This window comes from Monodelphis domestica, chromosome 3 (assembly GCF_027887165.1).
Source record: "Monodelphis domestica isolate mMonDom1 chromosome 3, mMonDom1.pri, whole genome shotgun sequence".
Lineage (NCBI taxonomy): Eukaryota > Metazoa > Chordata > Mammalia > Didelphimorphia > Didelphidae > Monodelphis > Monodelphis domestica.
Window position 1 is genome coordinate 428,090,325 of NC_077229.1, and position 24,905 is coordinate 428,115,229.

Consider the following 24,905-nt stretch of genomic DNA (forward strand, 5'->3'; position numbering starts at 1 on the left):
TTTTTTCTCTGGATGCTAAGACGATATTTGCTTCAAACATTAAGGGAAAAATGAGAGATTTTGTGAACTAATGTAGCCTTGCTAATAAGTTTATAAGCTTCAGCAACCCACCAAGAAAAATTAGTACCTTGGCTCAGGCATGTCTTGGTTTTCCTTTCCCTTCTGCTCTGATTCTTTATCATTGAACAAAGAGAAATTAAAATTCATATTCTGGCGATTTTCAAGGCTAGAGCATCCTTTGAAAATATCTGATAAGAGATAAGCCTAGATATTGGAGAAAAATGATAATGCACCTATTTTCTCAATTTCTTTGTATTATTTCCTGACTTTAAAATTGTAGAGAATGCACATTTCATGATAATTTTAGTCTAAACCATTCAAAATCAGTCTTCTTTTGTTTTATTAACCTGCTAGGTCAAGATTTGAGGAATCCTGTTAAGCACATAGTAGTACTGAAATAAGGATGTGAAATAAGTAGCTTGTCCATCTCTTTACAGTATTAATCTAAAAACCTGATGGCATCATAAATAGAGGCAACATTATCAAACAAAGTATTCATAGGAACATAGTGGAACATCTTTAAAGTCATAGTCCATATGTTGCCTTTGACCAAGTGTAAAATTATTTAGAATACATTCTTTATCCCTTTCTGAAATTCAAATACAGTGTCATCAGTGTTCACCATTTTTGCCTCTTGGGGTTGCAATGAATTAATGTCCAGAATATGACAGCACAATGAAAGCTTTCAAATAGAACTATAGCATTTCATCTATAAGCATTCACTTCACAGAATGAATATGTCTACCTTGTTAAGCAGAGAACAGGAAAAATGCAGCAGAGCCATGAGAGTTTATATCAGGCTTATCCCAACTCCCAAATTTTCTAAGGATGAGTGTTCTTTTGTATAGTTGAGTCATAATTAAAATTTTCCAAAAGAAGTTCTTTAATAATATACATAATACCCCTCAAATGGACTGCCTTAGAAAGTAATGAGTTTCTGTTCCCCTGGAAGTCTTCAAATGGCATCTAGATAAGCATTATGAGAGATTCTATTGAATATTGGATAAAGGTTAGACTCGAGACATTCTAAATTTCAATTTAAGATATTTAAAAACTCTCTAATATGACATAGCTAATCTCTTACCTGGAGTATCTTATACATACCCATTCTCAAAAAATGCATGCACAACAAAAAAGTTTAATCTACATTATTAACATTTTGTCCCATCATTTTTTAAGTCTTATAAATGAACAAAACAGTAAATCCAATCCTGTTTGTAGTATTTCCTTATTTCCAAGGTGCAAGTGTTCATACTGCAAATTTAACAAATGTCTCTTGTGAGCCAGAATCAACTGGATCCAGAATTACCCTGCCTATAGCTATTTAAATTACTAATGGAGACCAAGAACTAGGAAGCCTTTTATCCCTTTCCCTTCTCCTATGGATAATATTATGAGTGTAGAAAATGCAACAAGAATGCTCTCAGTATTAATTCCAAATATCAACCCTAACCATTTTCATCACCCTCCCCTACATCACCCAGAGGAGAGTAAAAGCAGAGAGACAATAGGAAAAACAATATAGTTAGTAGAGTATTGGAAGGTAACTTAAAAAACACATCTTATAGCATCTTTCATCCTTTTAAAAGTCTAACCAATTTAAAGCTTTCTAAAACTGAACAGTAATTACACCTCCAATTTTCATAATTTTTGAAACATATTCATAATGATTATCTCTTCTCACCTTTCCTATAACCCTAAACATTACACAGGGCATTTGTTATGACCATTATGAAGGAAGTGAAAAAGAGTCCCAGAGTAGTCAAATGACAGATCTACGATTACACAATGAGTGGAGTGCCTGCTTCAGTACTATATTATTTATACTCACTTCCACTGACTTTAATTTCTATTTTTAATAGTCAACTTGTAATAACAAATAATCAAACAATAACACCTAAGAGCTAAAGATCCAGGTCAGCCCAAGCAATTGTCTTTTACTTATTACTGCAAAAATGTTCAATAGTGAGCCACATTGATTATTAATTCATCCCACAATCATTTATGGTGCACTTACTAAATTCAAATCTCTATGCTATGTTCAGATGTGCAACTATTAAAACTCTTGCTTTGTAAAAAGAGATTATGGTCAAGTCAAGTAAATTATGTGCCCACAAGTAGCTACAATACAGGGCAGTCCATGATGATGGTTACATTAATAGTGCTTATTTATACTGTATGACCCCATCATTTCCTTCATAGGGATATATGTACCAATTTACAAAAAAAAATGATTTTTTTTCTAAATATACATTGAGAATCAGTGAATAGGGAGATGTTATAAGAAAACCAGGGGAAGAGTAGAATGTTTCTGTTGATTATCTCTACTCAGACAGGAAAATAACATGTGTATCAAATATGAAAACGAAATAAATATTTAAGCCCATAAGAAGTTCAAGGATCTAAATATCAAGTACGAATCTATATTTATAAGATTTATAAAGAGCTTCAAGTTCTTCTCTTCTTGTGAGTGATATATATTAGCCCAGGAGAAAGGGTGAGTTATTTTAAAAAGCAAAAACAGTAAACAACAAAAACAAATTTAACCTTCACTAACATTTCCTTAACCTATTGTCAAAAGACAAGAAATGTCAAGGGATTCATCACATTTAAATAATGGTTGCAATATTCAGCAGACCAATAAAATCCTTTTATCCTTAATATTATTTATTCCTCCTTTTTCATTCAGTTTAAATGACTGTATTTAAGTGTTTGTTTTTAGTCCTTCAGTCAAGTCATTTATTTAATGCTTACCAAGTGCCAGATAGAGTTCTAATTTCCAGAGGTACCAAGAAAAACAAAAATGGTCCCAATTTTTAATAAGTGTATACTCTAATGAAGGATACAACATGCAAATAACTAGTTACTAAAAAACCAAGTTACATACATACAAATACATAAAAGAAAGATAGAGAGGAACCAAAGAGGCAATGAAACTAGCAGCTGGGAATAATCCAGAAATGACCTCTGCAGGGGATAGTATTTGACCTGAGTTCAAAAGAATCCAGGAAAATTAAAAGGCAGAAATTTTACAGTAATTGGTCTACAAATTTTCATACTAACAAATAGGAAAACATTATTTTAATCATGGGATTTATGGATAGAATAATATATGTATGTATTGTGTTTTTGTATTCATATGTATGTAAGTTTATGCATATATATTTATGCATACATACATACAAACATATATGCACAAATTACTTTGGCAAGCTTAGAACACCTAAGAAAATTAAGCTTTACAGTGCAGAAGAATAGCATTTCCAGCTTTACCTTCAACTAATGTTTATGTTCCTTCTCTATGCAAAGAAATATGCTAGGTCTGTAGGGAGATGGAAAGAGTAATTAAGACTTAACCTCTCCCCACATGAAGCTAATAATCCATCTAGAAGGAAATACTACATTTCTACAAGGAGTTACAATCCAAATATAGTCCTAAAGCTGAATCTTACGTGAATAAATGACAACTTTGTAGATTCAATGACCAATGTTAAAAATCTTTGATGTATAATTAGAATGTATTATAACTAAATTAAATTCAGTCCAGTTATCTGTCATATGCAAGTATTCTCCTAAATCAAAAAAGATCCCAGTATTTTGTGGCCTGTCATTTCAGTTTACTTCTCCTAAAAGCATCCCTATATTAGGAAAGGGTCCTGCTACATTGCCCCTTATTATGAGAACTTGCTTTCTTTGACTATTTTGTTTTACCATTTAACAGAGTATAAACTAATATTGTATCTTTGTACTTCCCCAAAAGAAATGAAAGCCAGTATTCTATAATTCTAGTAAATGCTTCTGCTGCCAGGAAATCCATGTGTTTTGTTGCTGTGTTATTTGATAGTCTTTTTTATATATCTTGATTTACCATGTTGTTGGATTTCACAGTGCTTTACTTGATTTTTTTCCCCTTCTTGTGTAGTCCGCAGATATAACATCACTGAGTCATACAGCAACTGGCCTTAAACCCAACACCATGTATGAATTCTCAGTAATGGTAACCAAAGGACAAAGGTCCAGCACTTGGAGTATGACTGCACACGCCACCACATACGAAGCAGGTATGTTAAGTCAAGGAGAATATTTGAATAATCTGCTATTTATAATATTCCCTAGAATTGGCCAGCATGGCGATGAAGCCATAGTAAATACCTTGTAAGTAGACTTTAGCAAAGACATGGAATTGGTGAAGCTTGAATGCAAACCAATCTGGAACAACAAAATAATAATGAGGTAATGATGATGGTGATAACTAGCATTCACATGCTTTGTGATTTATGAAGTTATTTATAAATATTATATTATCCCATTTAATCCTCAGGACAATTTTGTACAGGTAAGGCTATTACTATCCCAGTTTTATAGATAAGGAAACATACAGAAATAGAAATTAAATGACTTGCCCAGGGTCACACAGAGAATAAGTGTCTAAGGCATAATTGGAAGTTTGGTCTTCCTGACTCCAAGTCCAGCACTCTAACCCCTGGTTGCATAGTTACTTCAAGGATAGAATCAATTTTTGGATTAGTTCTCAAGTTTATTATAGGAGATAGAGAAAATCCTCATCTTATCTCCTTGAGTCTTCCTTTGTTTTTCTATTTTTTGTACACAGATTTCAGTCTGTTCAGAGTGGCCGAGCTAATGTTTAGTAGCTCTGGTTGACTTTTTATATAGATGTTTAGTTTTACTGAGGTGTGACTTAGGAATAAAAGAGAAAGGGAAGATTCATTCCCCTAAATTCTAACAGTCTTGTCAGAGATGTGTAAGGGTTAAAATAGAGGTTTTGTTTAAGATTTTCAAATTTCTTCCAGGTGCTCGACCTCTCAGAGCAAGCTCTCATTGCGGTTAATAATGCCTCTCTAGCCTGGCACAGGCTTGTGTACTCTTGCTCATTGTTGGGGTTCCATTTTGGGTCTTGCAGAAGCCAATGAATTGCTCTCCTTCCCTGAGCCTGATTGTCAAAAGAGACAATTTTAATTTTTCTCTTTCTGTCAAAAAAGCTTGGAGCAGATTTTCATTATCAATCAATCCAGAATCATATATGCAAAAAAATGCTCTCTAGCAGGAAGCAGGCAACCAATACATAAAGAAAGGATATTGGTTATGAGCCTCCCAGGGTGTTAGAAAAGGTTCGTGCTGACCTATTACCAAGATAACTGCTCATTTCTAATTCTTAAAGAGACCTGGAACTCCCAGGTGAGCCCTAGAAGTCGGAGTAATTAGGGGCAGATTAACTAGAAGCCGAAATTAACCTTGTAAGACTGTATCTGAAATAGGAATGTCTTAGGATGAGAGCAATTACTGTGGTAGTTATTCCTTAAAAAAATAAATAAATAAAAAGTTAGCTAACTATTAGTGCCACTTTTATAGTCTCAGTGAAACTTACCCAGAATTACCCCACCTGGGGGTATAAACTATAGATCATGTCTTCACCTCCTCTCAGTGGCAACAGGGTGACACTTCAAAGCCTTGTTCAATCCAAAATATTTTAAATTCAGGTTAATGAAACTCACTGAAATTTTACCAGTTATATTTGCTACAGTCATAAATATAGATTTCATAACCTTAACTCAATAGTGATGTGGAGTGGTTGACATTTATAGTTCATGGAAAGTTCTTCTCCAAAGAGGATAGGTATGAAAATACTTTATTATTGGGTTTGTAGCTTTTATATCATTTATAGTAAATGAAACTATGGTATTTATTAATTGTGTGCTTTTTTAATAAAACTACTTTCTCTTGAGATGAGGTGAATTTTAAAAGCTATGAATGACCAACTGTGATCTTCTCATCATGCTTCTGTTATTTCAAACACTTTATTCATCGGGGGACTCGGCACAGAGGACTTACTCTTCTTTAGTACTCTATCCTCCTAAAATGTTAGAGCAGTTTGATTTTGCCATACTCTAGTATTTTTTCCCAGTATCTATCACTCAGTGTTCTGCTTAAGTGAGATCAGTACAACTAGAATAGTGGAAGAAGCCTCTGAATATTCATTATCTATAATTGGTATGACATTTTAAAAAAAGGAGCGACTTGTCTGCTTTTTGGGGTTGCGGGAGAAATAGTCACTCACTAGTTCTTTGGTTGGGAAATACTCAAGTGGAGTTTCAGCTCCTTAATAATAGTACCTCACATTTATATACCATTTAAAGTTTTGTGAGATGTTTTATCTGTTTAAAATACCATTGTGATATAGATATTTTCCGTCTTATAGATGATTAAATTGAGCTTCTGAGAGGTTACATAATTAGATGATAATAATACACAAATAATGCTTAATAATTAAATTAATTTAATAATGTTTTAAAAGCTTCATTAACTTATTTAAGAATCATCGCAACCCTGTAAGTTGTGTGTTATTATCCTCATTTTCTAAAATAGAAAAACCTTCAGAGAAGTTAAGTGATTGGCCCAGAATCAGATAGCTAGTAAGTGAGGTAGGATTTAATATCATGCCTCTTGATTCCAAGACCAGTACACTATATTTCCTCTCTACCATCTTTATTAAAAATTATATTTAAAGAATAAGAAAGGACACTTTTTTCAAGGTATGCTGGGTATTAGGACAATACTCTTATGGGACTACTATTAACTTCATCCTAAGAGGGTGTTATCATCTCACAACATATCAAGTATAGTCTTCAGAGCTAATCTTATAGCTATAACAATTGGCAAATATAGTCATCAAAATTTTAATGATCACTTATGCATTCAAAGTTCAAGGGAAATCCTCATTGATTGATGATTGATTTAAATTAGTCAGTCAGATGGAATTCACTTTTAGAATAGTGAAATCCTTCCTCCAAAATTTTGTGATATATTTTTCTACCAGTACATATAGTCTCTAAAGAACAGAGAATATATGTCACAAAAAGGTACCTCAGCTCCTAGAAGTCTTTTTATTGGAGGTCTCAAGATTTTCACCTTAGTCATGTTATAGTTTTTCTAATGGTCTCCTCATCAAGCTTTGAATCTTTCTTTCCTCTTTGAATCTATTCTCTCCTCATTTCCTGAAGCTACTGCTATACCATGTGGACACTGTTGGGATGTTAATATGAAGTATAAACTTTACAAAGTCATTTTGTGGCCAAATGGTGTCAGGAGAAGGGGAAAAAATTAATATCCTCTCTTTCTTCTCTCTCCAAAAAATGATTCCTTCACAGTGTTTGAGGTTGGAAGCTTCAACCATTAAGGTTTTCTTCATTCAGAACTCTGGATTCCAAATTGTTTTGCTTTTTTATAGACAACTGATAAGGCAATCAAGTTTCTTTAACCATTAAGATCACAGTTCCAGTACACCACAATTCCAGTTAATTCAAAGGCTTTCAAGGACTTCTAAACTGACAAAAGCCCTTACATCTTATTCTGAAATGTACAATTATCTTGTCTTGTCCTTAATCACACAGAGTTCATTCCTCTTATTGATTTTGGTTGATTATTCTCATCTGAAAAAAGAACGGGTTAATAGCACAATACTTACTTTAAATGAAGTATAGTGATGTGATTGGTTGATTCAAAAACAATTCTTACACAAGCAGGTTCCTTATGAATATAAAAAGCTTTGTCAGACCTTAAAATGTGTAAAAGACTCCTTTGATTTCACATCCACTCTAGACCCTTGACTAATGGCCATTGATAAATTGATTATTGATAATAAACAGTCAAATTAAAGTTATTATAATTATGTTAGAACCAAAAAATGAAACATTCATCTACAAAAATAAGTATTCAGCATGTGGATGAGACACCAAGGTTTTGATCATGATTAAGAAATAATCCATAAATATCTAGAGATGTAAATGAGAGGAAGAAATGTAAAAGTGGAGAATTGACTGAGCTACTGAACTTTGAAATATTTAATAATTCATAATATATATGCAATAGAGAAATTAATTATCTCATCAGTTTTAGATAATAATGTACAGACTTGTACTTGGGGAAATCCAAGTGGAGCAATCTGTTTCTAGTCTCTCCCCATTTCTATCTATTGTAAGCAATGCTCTCTATCAAGCTTCCTAAAATAATTTTTGTCATTTAATTTTCCTTTTCACAAACCTTTTATAACTTCCCATTCCTTACTGAATGAAGTCCAAAGTTTATGGTCTGTATATTCAATATTTCCCATGGACCAGACCTTACTTACCTTTCAGGTTGTTTCTCTTAATAATAACCTGTTCACATATAATCTCAAACTGAGAAATGTTCCATGTTCTGGTGTTCTATACATATCCCATTCCTAAGTCAAGTGCTTTTTTCATGTAAAAATGAACTAGGAGTAGAGCTATGTATCCATCATATTTCTATATCTTCTAAGGCTTTTTTATCATATTCCCCCAAAGCCAGAATCAGTCTCTGAAATTCATCACAAAGATCAACTATGCCCCAGTTTGGTTGTTTGGACACAGACTAGGGAAGCATGCTCTAACTTTTTATCATTCCAGACTCTCTAAATGTAAGGACTCCTAAGGGGATACTCTGAAGCCTTTGGAAATCTACATGCAATGATCCCAAACTAATTCAAATTATCTAGGAATCAATGTGTCTCCACTTGCTGACACTCACTGAGACCCCACCACAAAGTGACTGATATTCCCTTTGCTTCCATCCATTCATGAGAAATCATGACTTGTCCCTCTTCCACATGGGCACTCAAAACAAATATTAATTTTCTATCCTATATTCACCCAAATTCTTTACCATATATACTTCATCACAAGCATCCAGAAAGTTTTAGCCAACCCTACTCTACCTAATAATATTGGGAGACCATCTTAATGTCTCTTTTATATTCTGGAGGGAAATGGAAAATCCATAGCTATGAGTAACTTGGGAACCTGTTCACTTCAGCATGCAGCTTTTACCTCTCCAAAGACTGTCATTCATTCTTCTAAATGAACTCTGCTAATGACTAACTTCTTTAATTGCTATCTCTGAAAAAATATTTACCCTTTTCTATTTTTGTTTCTTTATTGATGAATTTAGTATATCCTTGTGGTCTTTCCTATATACAACTTATTTAATTCCTAGTCAATCTCTTTACCTAATAAACTATCTTTTTTTTTCTCTATTACTGTGAGTCTTTATTATTTAAATCCTTGATAAGTGGCTGAGTATGCACAGTCTAGTACCATTAGTCTTTGTAGATTTTTTTCCTGTCCCCTGAATATATCTCATCTTTATGTATATTTTTTACATATTCTAGAATTATTTTTTAGATCTCTTATGTTCACAGTAGCAATATAGTCTACTGGAAAAAACAACATTGAACTTAAAACTGACCGAGATTTTGATCTTGGCTCTGTAGTTTGTGTCAAACTCAGTGATCCTCTTTGTCTCACTTCTTTAAATCTACCATTTCTCATTTCAATATCATACCACAAGATAAGTGACAAATAGCAATGATGAGGAAAAAACTAGCAATTTGTTTTTTTTCTTTTTAAGTCACAGGCTTTAGTTGCATATGGATATACAGTGGAGATAGACACATGGAAGAAATTCAAAGAAGCAAAATTATTGTTATTTCAATCTTATTAGGAATAAGTGCCAGTCTTTGGCAAAAACCATTATATAACATCTTCCTGTTGTTTACTCATTTTCAACTCTTCATGATCTGGTAGACCATAGAATATCAATGCTGAATATAAAATTGGGGGGGGGGGCAAAGATACTAGAGTGGTTTGTCATTTCCTTCTCCCATTGATTAAGAAAGAGTAAGGGATTTTTCCAGGGTCACACAGCTAGTAAGTGTATGACGTCAAATTTGAGCTCAAGTCTTCCTGACTCCAGGTCTAGAGTTGTATCCACTAAGCCACCTAGATGTCTCCAATATAGCATCTATCTATCTGTTATTTATAGATACATATATAACCAAAAAATGATGGATAGGTGGCAGGGAATATTGTAAAGTTGACTTGGAATCAGGAAGACCTTAGTTTTGCCTCTGATATTTGTCAGGGATGGATATGACCATGAATAAGTCACAATCTCTCGGTGACTTAAATTTTCTAAGACTACAAATTATAGAAGAATTATTAGTCCATGTCTTATATTGGTGAAATCATGTCATATAAAAATAAAGAAATGAATAAGTGAAGAGGATCAGTAAGAAAGAAATAAAAATGTTTAATCAGCCTTGTTTGTTGGCATCTTATAAAAGCATGCATAAAAGTTTATTATAATACCTCACTTCTTTAATTGGATGATTCATTTTTTACACTCAAAAAAGATGAAGTTGAAGGATCATTTTATCTTATTTTATGCCTTCATCTAGCAAAATGAGCTGGCTCATCACCTCTGAGATTCTTTTTATCCAGTCATCAACTTAGTTTTTAATATAAAGAAGGAAAAATTGTGCATCTTGACTAGTTTGAAAGGCTCACATAGTCTTTTATCTAATTACTTACTGAACTAAAAAAATTTTGTTATGCTTTTAATAGCAGAAAAATGCCAGGAAGTTCATGGCTACATTGCATCCTCCCATAGGTTAGCCCGAAAACTTTCTTGAATTACTTGTGTGTGTTTCTGTCTCTGGTAATCCCTTCTTTTAACAGAGCATTGTCTTCAATGTTATCTTCTGGTGACAGGGTTGCTTTCCTATTGGTAACTTTCCCTGGTTTGGAGTCTTCATTATCATGCATATAAGCTCTTAGCCTCCTTTCTCAGTAATCTAGAGTTGACCTAATTTATTATTTCTTATATCTCAGGAGGTCACATTACATAACTCATATGGATGTGACGGAATAGGAACAGTCTTAGGTGGCATTGGACCCTGAGATGTCTTTGAGAATCAAATATTTAAGCTCTAGATTAGAGGGCAAGAATAAATTTATGGATAAAAATTAAAACTCAATGATTTAATGGTTTGAAAACAAAGCTTTATACAGAGTCAGCCTCAAAATCAGAATTAAAGATCGATCAACAATTATATTTTAAGAGCCTACTATATGCCAAATACTATCCCAAGTGTCAGAAATGAAACAATTCCTTGTTTTAGGAAGTTTATATTCTAATAGGATTAAAACATACATGTCTAAATATATGTAATATACTTCCAAGTAGGTCAAAAACAGATCTATTTTAAAGAGACATTGTGGGTGAAACTGGGGCTAGGGTTTGATTTCACTACCACATATAGCTTATAAATATTCAAATTTCATATATGTGGTGGGGGGCAGTCAAGCAGACAGGTTTAGAGGACATGGGGAGAATTAGGCAAACTTTGTCAAAACTATGTGTTCTTGGGATATCAAGAAATTACCTATGTCCAATCTGCAGTGGTTGGGATGACTTATTCGACTTTGGATTGAAAAACATGTTAAGTTATAGAGAAAAGGAGGGAGAATAAAATCCAAAGTTTATAGTCTGTATGTTCAATATTTCCCACAGACCAGACCTTACTTACCTTTCAAGTTGTTTCTCTTATTAATAACCTGTTTACATATGATCTCAAACTCGGTCATTTTCCAAGCTCTGGTATCCCACTATACTCATTCCCATCCCTAATCCAAGTGCTTTTTTTTCCATGTAAAAATGAACTATGGGTAGAGATATATACCCATTAGATATCTGTGTTTGCTAAGGCTTTTTCATCATATTCTCCAAAAGTTAGAATCAGACACTGAGATTCATCACAAAGATCAATGCCCCAGTTTGATTGTTTGGACACAGACTAGAGGAGCATGCTCTAACTTTTTATTATTCCAGACTCTCTAAATGCAAGGACTCCTAAGGGGATACTATGAAGCCTTTGGAAATCTATATCCAATGATACCAAACTAACATTCAAAATTCTAGGAATCAATAAATCTCTACTTGCTGATTCACTCACTGAGATCCCACCACATTTTGACTCATTTCCTCTGCTTCCATACATTCATGTGGAATCATCTTTTGTCCCCTCTTCCACACAAGCATTCAAAACAAATATTAAATCTCTATCCAACAATCACCCAAACTCTTTGTCATATACATCATCACAAACATCCAGAAACCAGCTTTTTTAGTCACCCCTACTGTACCTAATAATATTGGGAGTAAGAGACAAGAGAGAGAAGGTAGGGAGAAGGACAGAGAAAAGGGAGAGAAAAGAAGGAGGAAGCAAGAAAGAAAGAGAAGAAGAGAAGTGAAGAGTAAGGAGAGACAAAACCCAACATGATATAGGTCTAAGAATGCCCAACTCTTGTTTAATCATTTCTGTGATATTGATTGATCTTGGTCAAGTTGCTTCATCTCCTTGAGATTCAGTTTCCTCATCTGTAAAAGGAGAGGGTTGGAATAAATTTTTTTCTGAAATCACTTTTATCTCTATATCCATGATCCAGTAAGAAAGATTAAGAAGAACATATGTAAAATACCAAGTCAAAGACATTTGCCCTGCTCCTACAAGTCATTTCTACCTTCTGGAAGATAAAACATACTCTACTGATGATCCTAACTTGAGAGACCAACAATTTCAAGAGCAAAAGGGATATTTAATATCTGTCTTTTTTCTTCATGATTAAACCATGATGGATTAACAGATTTATTGTTATTTAACAGATTAGGTAGAAATCCTACCTTTATCTATACCTCCTTGACTGCTATTGCCTCCAAAGTAGACAATTTGTCTACTTTGTCTGTCATCCTGATTCTGCCCTGCTCTGATTAAACCCTTTTCTTATTATTTATATTTTAGTGGATAGTTTAGGATCAGAGATTTATAATTAAAAGGGGCCCCAGGAGACATCTAGCACAAATCTTCATTTTACTTATGAGGAAACTGAAACCCAGAAAGCTTAACTAATTTTCAGGTTGAATAAATTTCCCAAGTCATATAGGCATTGACAAAGGTCAAGGTTTTGAACTAGGTTCTCTGATGGACAAACCAATGCTTTCTATTTAACACATTGCAACCAAGACAGTTAGGTGCTATTTCTGTTTTGAACTACTGAGTCCTAAAGTACCAGTCAATGAACTTCTCAAAGGAACAAAACTGGGAGTAGAAAGAAAACCAGAAGACCTGGGTTTTACTTCCATCTCTGCCACTTACTATTTCTATTGTAATGGGTGAAATTATGGTTGAGACTGAAAAAAATCTAAATTTAAGTGGTCACCAAGGGAAATCCCAAATAATAAAATGCCCAAGTCAGCTGCCAAATTTTGTGGTGATTTAATTGATATACTAGAGAAGATTTTAAGAAGAAGGAGGAAGGAAGGGGCTGGTACCAGGCAGGAAGAAAGGAGATCTAGAAAGTAAGGTTTTGAGTGTGAAGGAGAAAAGAATCAGCCTGACCTCCAAAAAGGATTAGCTAAGATGCCTGAACATGAAATCAGCTCCAGGGCAAAACTCACCACCCAACACTCTAAGATGTCAGAACACTTAGCATGCTGCCAGCCAGAGTTGTCTCTCCAGGGAAAGAAGAGGGGCCAAGAAGTGCCGGGCCTTATATGGATGTTTTTACATCATTTTTCTGCATCTCATCTGTACCAATGAGGACTTAGCTTGACTTAGGACAGCCCAGAGGTCTGAACTTTTTTTTGCACATGTCTATTGAAGGCCATCTCCTCAGATAATTAAATCTTGAGTTTGATGCAGACCTTCAAAATCTTTTTAAACTGAGTAGGGTGAAGAATGTAGAGTTTCCAAGACTTGATTCTGTTATTCCAAGTATCTCCATTGGTACTGATCAGGAAATAGCTAAATCACATCTCCTAAAGAATGGTCTGATTAGGGTGGAATAGTTTTGAAATTCACACTATGACCTTGAGTCTCAGTTTTGTCATTTGACTAGGTTCCCTCTATATCTTTTTCTAGCTTTAAAATCTGTAATACTCTAAGTAGCAGGCTAGAAAAGATACCATTTTAAATGTAAAGGGCAGTATATATAGGGCATTAATCTATATGCTAAAGAGGTAGGTAGCCAGTTATTTATAATTGCCCTGAATTTTTCAGTATAGAAATCAATTAAAAACACTTCATTGCTATGTGCTCTGTTCCATAAAAGGAGTACCTTTTGCTTCCATGGAATGACATAACTATTTCTCCTCACTTGGTTTAAATTCAGACATGGCGGGGTAGGAGGGGAATGGAGGGGAAAAGAAGGGAGGGAAAAAATACCAAAATGAACAATACTGTACTTGATCAACTATTGACAAAGCAAGATTATTTGACAATCCCACAGGTGTTTGTTTTCTTTCATTCTCAGTGATAAAGCTTTGTTTCTATCTGATTTTGCAGCTCCAACTTCTGCACCCAAGGATCTGACTGTCATTACTCGGGAAGGGAAGCCTCGAGCTGTCATTGTGAGCTGGCAGCCTCCCTTAGAAGCCAATGGAAAAATTACTGGTAAGTGACACAGTGTTCATTCATTCCCAAGTCTGGCCAGTTTCTTTTCTTCCATTCTCAATGTTTTCTTCAGGGCTGTGTCCACATCTCCTTTTGAGTGTTGATTTCTCTCACAAGCTATTCCAGAGCACTCTTGCTCCTTTCTGCTTTCTCTTCCCCTACCAGCCAGTGCTGGGCCACTCTAACATCAATTTCCATTTTAGAACTGATTAAAGAAAGCAGGTAGAATGAGAAGAGCACCTACCCTTTCTTGCATGTATGTGTATGTGCGTATATGTAGATTTATAGATATAGATAGGAACATTGCATGTAATTTTTTTAATGTATTGTTTGCTTTTGCTGAATGTTTCTATTATTCTTTCTTCTTCTAAATGATGTATAGCCAAGAATAGAATTTGATAAGGAGGAAGAGAGTGGAAGGGATGGAGGGGGAAATGTATTGATTTAAAAACGAAAATATATAAAATATATCTATATTTGTATATATGTATGAGCACCAATATAAAACAAGTATATATATATATATTTATATAATTATCACATAAGTATACATACCTATAAATGCATATGTATGCATATATAAACAAAAATAATAATTTATACACTAATGTATATATAATTCTTATTGGTTTTACATCACCTACATTTCTCCCTTAACGTCTCTCTTTTCTTCCTTCCTTTCAAAGTTCTATTCCTTATATTAAAGACTAAAGAAAGAACAGGAGACACATTCAGTAAAGTGAACCATCATGTGGCAAAGAGCCTAAAGTTACAAGCAGTATTCGCCTCTACACTGTAGTAGATGGGAGTTGGCAGTGGAGAAGGGAATATTTTTCATAACTCTTCTTTGGGGTCAAGCTTAGTCATAATAATTTTGCAACATTCAGTTTTGATTGTTGCGTTGTTATTTTCATTTACATACTTGTCATCAGTGTTTTTCTGGTTGAGTCAATTTATTTAAGTCTTTCCATGCTTCTCTCTATTCATCATATTCATCATTTCTCATAGCACTGAAATATTTCATTGTGTACCACAGTTTGTCAGCAGCTCCCCAATCAATGAGACTCTACCTCATTTCCACATTTTTGTTATCACAGAAAAGTGCTGCTACCCCCCTTTCTTTGACTGAAGGAAGAAGTACACTAATCTGTCTTTTAATTCAAAGCTTCTATACAAGAAGGGTCCTGATGTATACAGTTCAGTGATTAGAAATTTTAAATAATTAGTAGTTAGTCTAAAATGATGAAATATGAAAGATATTTAATGACCACATATTATAGCCTTTTGTAAGGAAAATAGATTTATTGTTACAATGATAGCTCCTTGGTACAAACTTAAAGTCACAAGACTCAGAAAAGGCTTACTATTGACTGACAGAGATTTTGCTTAATGAATGTTTCCCAGTGGCAGTTTTTATTTGGTCAAATATTGCTGATAACATCAATTCCTAATTAAAGCACCCATTAGAAGCCTATAATGTTAATTTAGTATGAAAAATATAATAGCGTTCTATCAGGAATTTTGCATTTAAATTATCACTCTAGGCTTTTAATAGATGTCTCCATAGCATATAATTATTATGAAAAAATATTGTACAATTTGAAATGTGCACATTATAGTCTAATTAACTTGAACCACTGGGTTAGGCACATGCTAGTGGGATGTTTTTTTTTTTGTTTTGTTTTTTTTTTTCTCCATAGCAGAGGTAATCTGAAGATAGTGCCATTACATGCTAACAAAGTAATGACGGAATTTGAAGATAGTGATATGATTTTATGGAATATGGGTCAGCCAATAGACTCATCTTCAAGCTACTAACCTCCAGAATTTTACAAAATGAAAGAATGCTGCAATGTCAAAATTTAACTTGCAATTTAAATTTAACTTGAACACTTGTTTTCTCTAAGAAATCCCTCCTTCTACAATCACCAAACAGAATTCTCATTCGAACTGTCAGATTTAGCAAAAGAGAAGCATAAAACCTATTCACATATCATGTGCTCAGTTGTCAACCTGCTAGGCATTTTGAAGATTAAGCTAGATCTTTTCATGTTTTTTTTTTCCTTTAAATTTCAGTTTCTTTATTCTTCTTTGTTGTTTCTGCTAGGGTATACGTGTATGTATGTAAAAGCACAATTACTGTCACATTATCTACCTTCTTTTCTTTTCTTCTTCCTCCTCTTCTTCCTCTTCCCCTTATTCCTCCTCCTCCTCTCTCTCCCTCCCTCCCTCCCTCCCCCCCCTCTCTCTGTCTCTGTCTCTCTCTCACTCTGTCTCTGTCTCTGTCTCTGTCTCTTTCTCTCTCTGTCTCTCTGTCTCTCTGTCTCTCTGTCTCTCTGTCTCTCTGTCTCTCTCTCTCTCTCTCTCTCTCTCTCTCTCTCTCTCTCTCTCTCTCTCTCTCTCTCAACATAGTTTAAGTCAGGGACAGGACTAGAATCCAGGTATCCCTTGGCAACCCTTTACTCATTACATTACAGATCTCTTGCATGTTATAAATAGTTATATAAAAGCATATTGGAAATTAGTAGATACCAAATTGGTTAAGACTGAACTGAGAAGTTGACAAGCAATGATGTATGCCTTCTTCAGGAAGACTTTCATGAACTTTTACCCCATCCCAAATCCCATATCTTCACTTCTATGACTATCCTCAATCTACTGCACACTTATGTTGTACCACACTAATTATTTATATATTGCCTCCTCCATTAGAATATATGCTTTTTGAAGGCAGGAACTTTTCTGTATTTTTAATTTTATCTTTCTTTGCATCCCTAGTACTCAAGTCCAGTGCTTGGCAGATATTAAGCACTTGATAAATCCCAGTTAACTGATTAACTGATTGTACCTAAAATATATATTCTGCCTGAAAAGTGACATATATTCTATCCAAGGAACAAAGGTACCAACCAGAGTTTCTACTGAATACCAAAATTGGTCTCCTTGGATTCAACGTAACAGACAGGATGCTTGGAAGTCAAACAGTGATTTTGTTGAGAGAATAAAAAAAAAACAAACCCAACCTGGAACCATAAAGTATAAATCTATAGAATTAAACCCTGCCTGGTGTATTTATATTACCTGGTGTGAAAAATCTTATCAGCATATATGTGGCCTCTCTATTTTCACATTGTTCTCACTATTCAAACAAGTTATTCATACATAGCGAAGAAATGTAATAGCTATGGTAATGTTTAGAAATAAAAGGTGATACATTCTGCCTTTATAAGGCGATTTTAAATGGGACCCAGTTTTTCAAAGAGAATGTGTTTATCCCTTTGAAGTATTGTGACTACACAGTAAAGAGGAGACCAGGAAATATACATGATCAAACTGGTATCCAGGATTTCTATTCTTCAATTCAGAGAGAAACTCTCGCCAAGAAAACAGCTAGGCAAAGATTTCAGGTTTTCTAGGTTACTTCCTCATCCTCTAGTTAAAGGTTATAGAAAAGTTTGGACACGTCACTAAGTTAGATGCCTATTTGCCTGCCCTCTTGGGTACTTTATTCCTTTTTTTGTGACATTCTTGGGTTTCTATATACTTCATATTGGACACTGTCAGACTCGGTTTTTTGTTTGGTTGGTTTGTTTGCTTTTGTTGGAGTTTTATTAGAAGAGGGGAATCAGTTGGCCAGTTGGTCAATAAACATTTATTAAGTGCCTACAGTGTGCCAAAAACTGTGCTAAGTAATAGGAATAGGAATACTAATAAAAAGAAAGGTTGTCTCTGAACTCAAGGGGGTTACAATCTAATGGGAAAAGACAGTGAAACAAAAGGAAGCCCAAAATAAAAGCAGATTAGGGACATGAAGAAGGGACCTAATGAGAAGCCATAATGAAGAAGTCCATAGAAGTTCAAAAGCAGTATAGCTGATGGGAAGTGGAGAGAAAACTGTGCCTAGCCTCTTCCTGAAGTGGAACTAAAGGAGATTAAAAAATCTATCTTTAGAATACCTTATTTCAGGAACATTAACCAGAACGCTGACGATTTTGTAACAGTGCAGCTGAGTACGGCAAACGCAGATATAGCAATGAGGGTATTTACAATGATATGTATTGTAAGTGAATGATGTCTAAAATGCACCTTTATCATGGAAGAGGGGTTCAAATTATTCTAGGTAGTTCCAGGGGATGCAAAACTTGGACCAAGGTAAGGAAGCTGCAAAGAGGTAGCTCACTATAAAGAACTTTTTTCTGAAATATTTTAAAAAGTATTTTTAAATACTTTTAAAGCTTTTTATACTAAAAATACTGAATACAAAAAAAGCTTTTTAAAGGGGAGGGGAACTATGGCACCATCCCTGAGGTACAAGTTCAACATCCCTGAAAGTGTGATAGACTGTGTCAACTGGATCTAGTTCCAGTTCACAGGATTGTACTTCAACTAGTTCTTCATTATTTCATCAAAATAACCTTAATCTCAGCTTTTTGTCTTACTCCTGACAACATGTTCCAAATATTCTTCTGCATTGTTTCTAAACAGAAAATCTAGATTCACTCTTTTTAAAAGAAATTTATGGATCATCTTTTAAAATCATTTTTCTTCCCCTTTACTCCACACTTCATCTATCTAAATTGTTTTCTACTCTCTTCTTTGGTCTAATCTCTGACAGTGATGTGACTTTTCTCTTTGTCAAGGTCAGCCCTTCTTCTTGGATGCCTTCTGCCTCATTTTACCCTAACTACTCTAGAAGGCAGTCCCATTACATACAGATTCACTCTTTCTCTCATCTATCACCTCTCCCTCTTTACTGACTCCATCCTCACTGATTTCATATATATGTATATGAAACTATATATATATATATTTACAGATCTCTATTACCCTTAAAATATGTTCCCTTGACCTTGTCATTTCCTAAAATTATAATGCAAGGATTATAACTCTTTTCACAGGTAAATCCTGCACGAAAGGTTACCAACAGACCCTCCCTCCACTCTCTCATCTCTCATATATTTCTTAACTCTTTTGAAATCTGACTTCTAGACTCCCAAGTAACTGTAACTGAATTTTAAAAAATTCTCATAATTGCTAAATCCAAATGCTTTTTCTCAAATCTTTGACATCTTTGCAGCTGCTAATCATCTCTTCCTCCTAGACATTCTCTCTTTCCTTGGCTTTTGATTTAAAAAAAAAAAAAAGCTTTTGAGAAGCAAAATGCGTATAACAATTTAGGAAGTATAAGGATTGTCTTTCATGCCATTTTGCTTATATATTATGAGTCTGAAATGGTAGCAGAATGCATAATGGGGAATCCCTGCTATATTGATGGCATTGTGTTGAGTGCTTTACAAATATTATCGCACTTGATACTCAAAACAGGATTTATTATTATTATTATTCCCATTGTATAATAGGAGAAAAAGAGGCAAATATTGCTTAAGTGATTTGCCCAGGATCACACAACTAATAAGTAGCTGAGCTCAGATTTGAATTCAGGCCCAGGGCCCCATTCTCTATAACATCTGGCTATCTCTTAATGGCATAAGCCCAGGGAGAGGGGTAGACAGAGGCTACCGTTTCACAGAACAATTCAGATTGGCACTGGGCTCTGCTTGGCATTGACGACATACAGCTCGCTGGAGGAAGCTGTGAGCAATGCTGCCAACTCTCTTCTTTTTGCTAGATATGAACTTTACATTTTAGCCCTGTCAAGTTAGCAACTTTTTAATGTGATAAATTGACTTTAGAAAAAGGAAGGAAGAAGCTAGTATTCCGCATTCCCTCTCCATATATTTACACTTTCACAAGAACACATTTTTCTAAAAAAGAAAGGCTCCCTCAAACACTGACTACCACTTGAGTATTTTTATTCACTTCAGACATGTATATGTATGTTATAGATCATCTTCCTCCATATCTGAAATCAGGAGTCTGACACTGCTGGTACCCCGTGCATAGCGCTGTGTGGCTGGGGCTTAGAGGAGGTGTGGAGTACATCCTAATGCATGTGGCTTATATTCTACATTTATGCAAAAGCAATTCCTGCCACAGAACTCTCAGGGCAACCAGAAGTCTCAGGCTATCTCCCAGCCTCACATTTTGGAATTTAGCCAGATGTTTGAAACAAGAAGGAGAAAAGGGACAGGAAGGAGGAAGAGAACAAAAAAAAATAGAATGTGAAAGTATTTGTGTATAAGGAACTCAGAGCAATGACTAAAAATAATCTGACTTACTCTTCAATACAGGGTTTATATATAACACTGAATGTCCCTTCAATGTAGCCACCTTGGAGTTTATTTGTTTATTCCAAAGATACCTCATAGCTAGAAATCTTTTCATAATGTCTTCTTTTTGAAATTACCTTTACTGCCCATTAACCACGAAGCATATGACAATTTTTGTTAAGGGAGAGTGTCAGGGTCAGGTAATTTGAACAAATCAGTCCTATTAAGTAATTATAGAGGGCAGCTAGGTGGCTCAGAGGATAGGGAGTCAGGCCTGAGACTGGAAGTTTTGAATTCAAATTTGGCTTCAGATAATTCCTAGCTGTGTGACCCTGGGCAAGTCACTTAATCCCCATTGCCTAGCCCTTACTACTCTTCTGCCTTGGAATTGATACATAGCATAGATTCTAAGACAGAAGGTAAGGGTTTAAAAAAATAGCAGTAGATATAGTTAGAGGGCTGATTCAAGATCTGATTCTGGGCTGCCTTAAATTCAGGTCAAGAAGTTTCTTTAAGCTCTAAGTAGAATGAATCTATTGTGCTTAGAAAAATTAATCTCACAGTACTATATAATATGATTTGGAAGGGGAAGAGCTTAGAGGCAGGAAGACTTAGGAGTTTATTGTAATAATTCAAAAGTTACTTAGTAAGAGATTATGTAATATCTTAATTTAAAAAAATTCTTTCATTTTTGATTAATTTCAATATGATCTGAAAAAAGCATTTTTTTAAAAAATACATTGTCAGGGAAATCTATGTATTAGACTATTATGAGTACAGAAATATTGAAAAGAAAAAGAATATTTACCCATTTTTTTCAACTGTAAAGTAAAGAATTTGGGCTTGACAATCCCCCAGGTTCCTTCCTCCTCTAAATTCTGTGAATCTAAGACTTCAGGATAAATTTTATCAACTTATTAAAACTATTAAAATGCTAATTTTATGTCTATATGTATAGTAAGGAGTATTTCATTATTTGGTGAGATAGCAAAGCATATAGAACTCTTTGGAATCAAAAGATTTTAGGTTTTTGTATTAGGTATTCATATAAATGTGTTACTAAATGTATATGTGACCTTGTTCATCTCTTAAGCCTTGTGATTCAGTTTCCTTATCTGTCAAATGGTCACAATATCTTCTTTACCTTCCTGAATTTCATTGTCAGTCAATCAGTTAATAAACATCATTATTAAATTCCCTAAGAACTGGGGATACAAAGGAAGGTTAAAGATAGATCCTATTCTCACTATTTCCCACATGTCTATTTTCTTGGATTTCTTCATCTCCAGAAACTCATCCTTCTTCAAAGGTGAAATCAACTCTGAAACTTTCACCTCCTCAGCACCTCCTACCCAGGGTTCCTCTGACCCGAGCTGATAGAGGGTAGACATTGGAGAGCTGCCTGATCCTCCTACAATTAAGGAGGGCACATCAGAAGTTCTTCTAATTTCCCATCAGTTCTGGACTTCATCATCTCTAGAATCTCGTCATTCTGAAAAATGAAATCAATTCTGAAGCTCCCACTTCCTCAGATCATTTCCTATCTCTGTTGCATTACTTCCCCAAGCCCCTGTCTCAGCAATGTCTTCCCCTTTAGATTGTCAACTTCTTGAAGGTTGGACCTGTTGTTCTGTTCGTTGTATCCACCCAGCGCTCAGTACAGTGTGTGGCACATAGTGGGCACTATGTTACAGTCTAATAAGGGGCATACTATGCAAAAAGCTTTGTACAAATGAGTTGTATAGAGGAAATACTGGAAGTATTATACAAAGAGAGAACACTAGAATGAAGAGGCAATAGGAAACATATATATATATATATATATAAATATATATATTTATATATATATATATATATATATATATATATATATATATATAAACCGTTACCTTCCGTCTTGGAGTCAATACTGTATATTGGTTCCAAGGCAGAAGAATGGTAAGGGCTAGGCAATGGGAGTTAAGTGACTTGCCCAGAGTCACACAGCTGGGAAGTGTCTGAGGTCACATTTGAATCTAAGCCTGACTCTCAATCCACTGAGCTACCCAGCTGCCCCCATGTCAAGCTATATTTTTAAAGGCCTTGCCACACTTGGGTATTCATCCTCCATTACCTGCCCTAGCATCTATCTTCAGTCTGTTCCTTTATAAAATTTTATTTAGTTGGTGAACTCCCTGTGCATACACATTAATCTTTTAAGACAATTCCCATTTTCCTTCCTTTATAGAATTATTTCTCTTTGTGTCTTTAGAATATCATCTTGAATTTTTTTCATCTATTCTAGGTAGGTTTTTCCTTTTGTTGTTGTTGTTGTTGAATCCTTTTCATTTATTTTCCTAAATTCCAGGGTTCATGTCAGATGCTTTTTTGCTCTCTTTTTTCACATGTTCTTAATTAAGTAGTTATTTATCCCTGGTGTTCTCAATATTTTCACAATAGAAATCAGTTCCCTTTTGCTAGTAAGAGAATTCCTCCTTTACTTCACCCTACAACTTTTAGATGATGAAATTATCAATAAGGTAAATTAAATGATCAAGAGAGGCTCTATCATGTCCTGTGTCTCCAATCTGATGATAATTTTTAAAAAAACATTAATGAAAGACAGGTGGGGATAGACTTTAATATAATATATACATTAGACTAAAAAGACCATATATATGTGTGTGTGTATGTGTGTGTATCCTTATTGTCCAACATAATGTTTCCTATTTTCCTGCATGAGCACCTTTTCATTAGTCATCAATTTGACTTAATTTGGACAGTCTTATCAAGTTTTCCAGCATTCTTTTCTTAAAAAAAGATGCTAGGATGTATAAATTCAAAAGAAGAAATTATCTTCATGGTGTTCTTATTACTTATACTTATCTTGAGCACTCCAAGGCATTCTAACTGTGAGTTCCCCAAATTAATGTTTCTGATTGAACTTGGATAGATAATAAAACCCATTCCATTATTCAGCAGTCTGAGGAAGATCAGTGATCCACCCTCATATTTATAGGGAACTTCTTTTTGTCTTCTGGTTTCATCTTTACCACAAAGATGAAAGGATGTCTATTTCTATATTATAACCACTAAATATTGGCCACTGAAGGAAGCTTGCTGACAATACTTAGTGTACTTTCAGTTAACCGTAATAGGTAGTACAATGTATTCTCTTCCCTCTTTTCCAGCATGCTTCCTTAATTACTAAAAGAACAGAAGGTCAGATAAGACTAGCTTGTTTTGTATTTTACTTTGTTGCACAAAGAATTTGTCACAGTGCCTCTCTTACTAAAGAACTTCCCTGTCCTCCTCTACAGTACTTTGGGCTCGAGAGAGAAACTCGTTTAAGTATATGACATAGTGAGGAACAAAAAGCAAATATATCCCTTTACAGTCAAAGCATGAAAACCTTGTCATCCATATATTTACCTATTTTCGTCTTCCTGATACTTACAAACAAACTTGACAACCAGAATTTATGACTAGCATTGTATAATTTGTTTTGAAATTTATTCAATATTTTTGTTTCTAATAATTCCTCTTGGAAATATTAATATTGTTACAGAATTAGTTGATATATCCAATGATATATGTGGGTTAGGATGAAAATCATTACTTATAAGTATAATACTGTACAATATTTTCTAATATACCATCAACATTATAAATGATAATTGGGAAGCAAATGTGCTTTGAACTAAAATGACCACCATGTATTAACACTTTATATTTTTCAGCTTATATCCTCTTCTATACTTTGGACAAAAATACACCAATTGATGATTGGATTATGGAATCAATCAGTGGTGATCGACTGACTCATCAAATTATGGATCTCAACCTTGACACTGTGTACTACTTTAGAATTCAAGCCCGGAATTCCAAAGGAGTGGGACCTCTCTCTGACCCCATTGTTTTCAGAACATTAAAAGGTTTGAAACTTATTTCTATTATCAACAATCTACTTCTATAATATTTTTCTAAAGTCATTTTAGAGAGAGCTTTAGAAAGTGTTCTCCATAAAAACTTATGGTAGCGGCAGAAGAGTGATGAACATTCTCAGTAAAATTGAAATGCACCCTTTATGCCAAAACCAAAATGTGAAAGAAAGATCTATTGTATGGTCATGTTCCCTGCAGTCTCCAGTGAGACAGACACACTTAACTTTACTTTCTCCATTTAGAGTCCTTTTGGAATTTTTGTATTGATTTCATGTGTATTGGCTGCATTCAAAATATAATGAAATCCATCAACCATTTTATGTAAAGGGATAAAGATGAAAAGCAATGAGTTATGTGAATGTTGTAATGGAACCAACTTTAAGTGTTTTCTTTCAGGGTCTATTGTCCATGCAGGAAAAAGAAAGT

At 34.4% G+C, this 24,905-nt stretch overlaps 1 protein-coding gene across 7 annotated transcripts in view; it reads left to right on the forward strand.

Annotated features, from left to right (window-relative positions):
• DCC (DCC netrin 1 receptor) overlaps nucleotides 1-24,905 on the forward strand; it is a 1,370,599-nt gene that overhangs the window by 1,216,578 nt on the left and 129,116 nt on the right. For all 7 annotated transcript variants that reach the window (XM_007486716.2, XM_056824442.1, XM_056824443.1 and 4 more), the window contains exons 18-20: nucleotides 3,983-4,121; nucleotides 14,279-14,386; nucleotides 24,276-24,470. In XM_007486716.2, coding sequence (XP_007486778.2) covers nucleotides 3,983-4,121; nucleotides 14,279-14,386; nucleotides 24,276-24,470 — 442 coding nt within the window. The remainder of the gene's footprint in view (nucleotides 1-3,982; nucleotides 4,122-14,278; nucleotides 14,387-24,275; nucleotides 24,471-24,905) is intronic.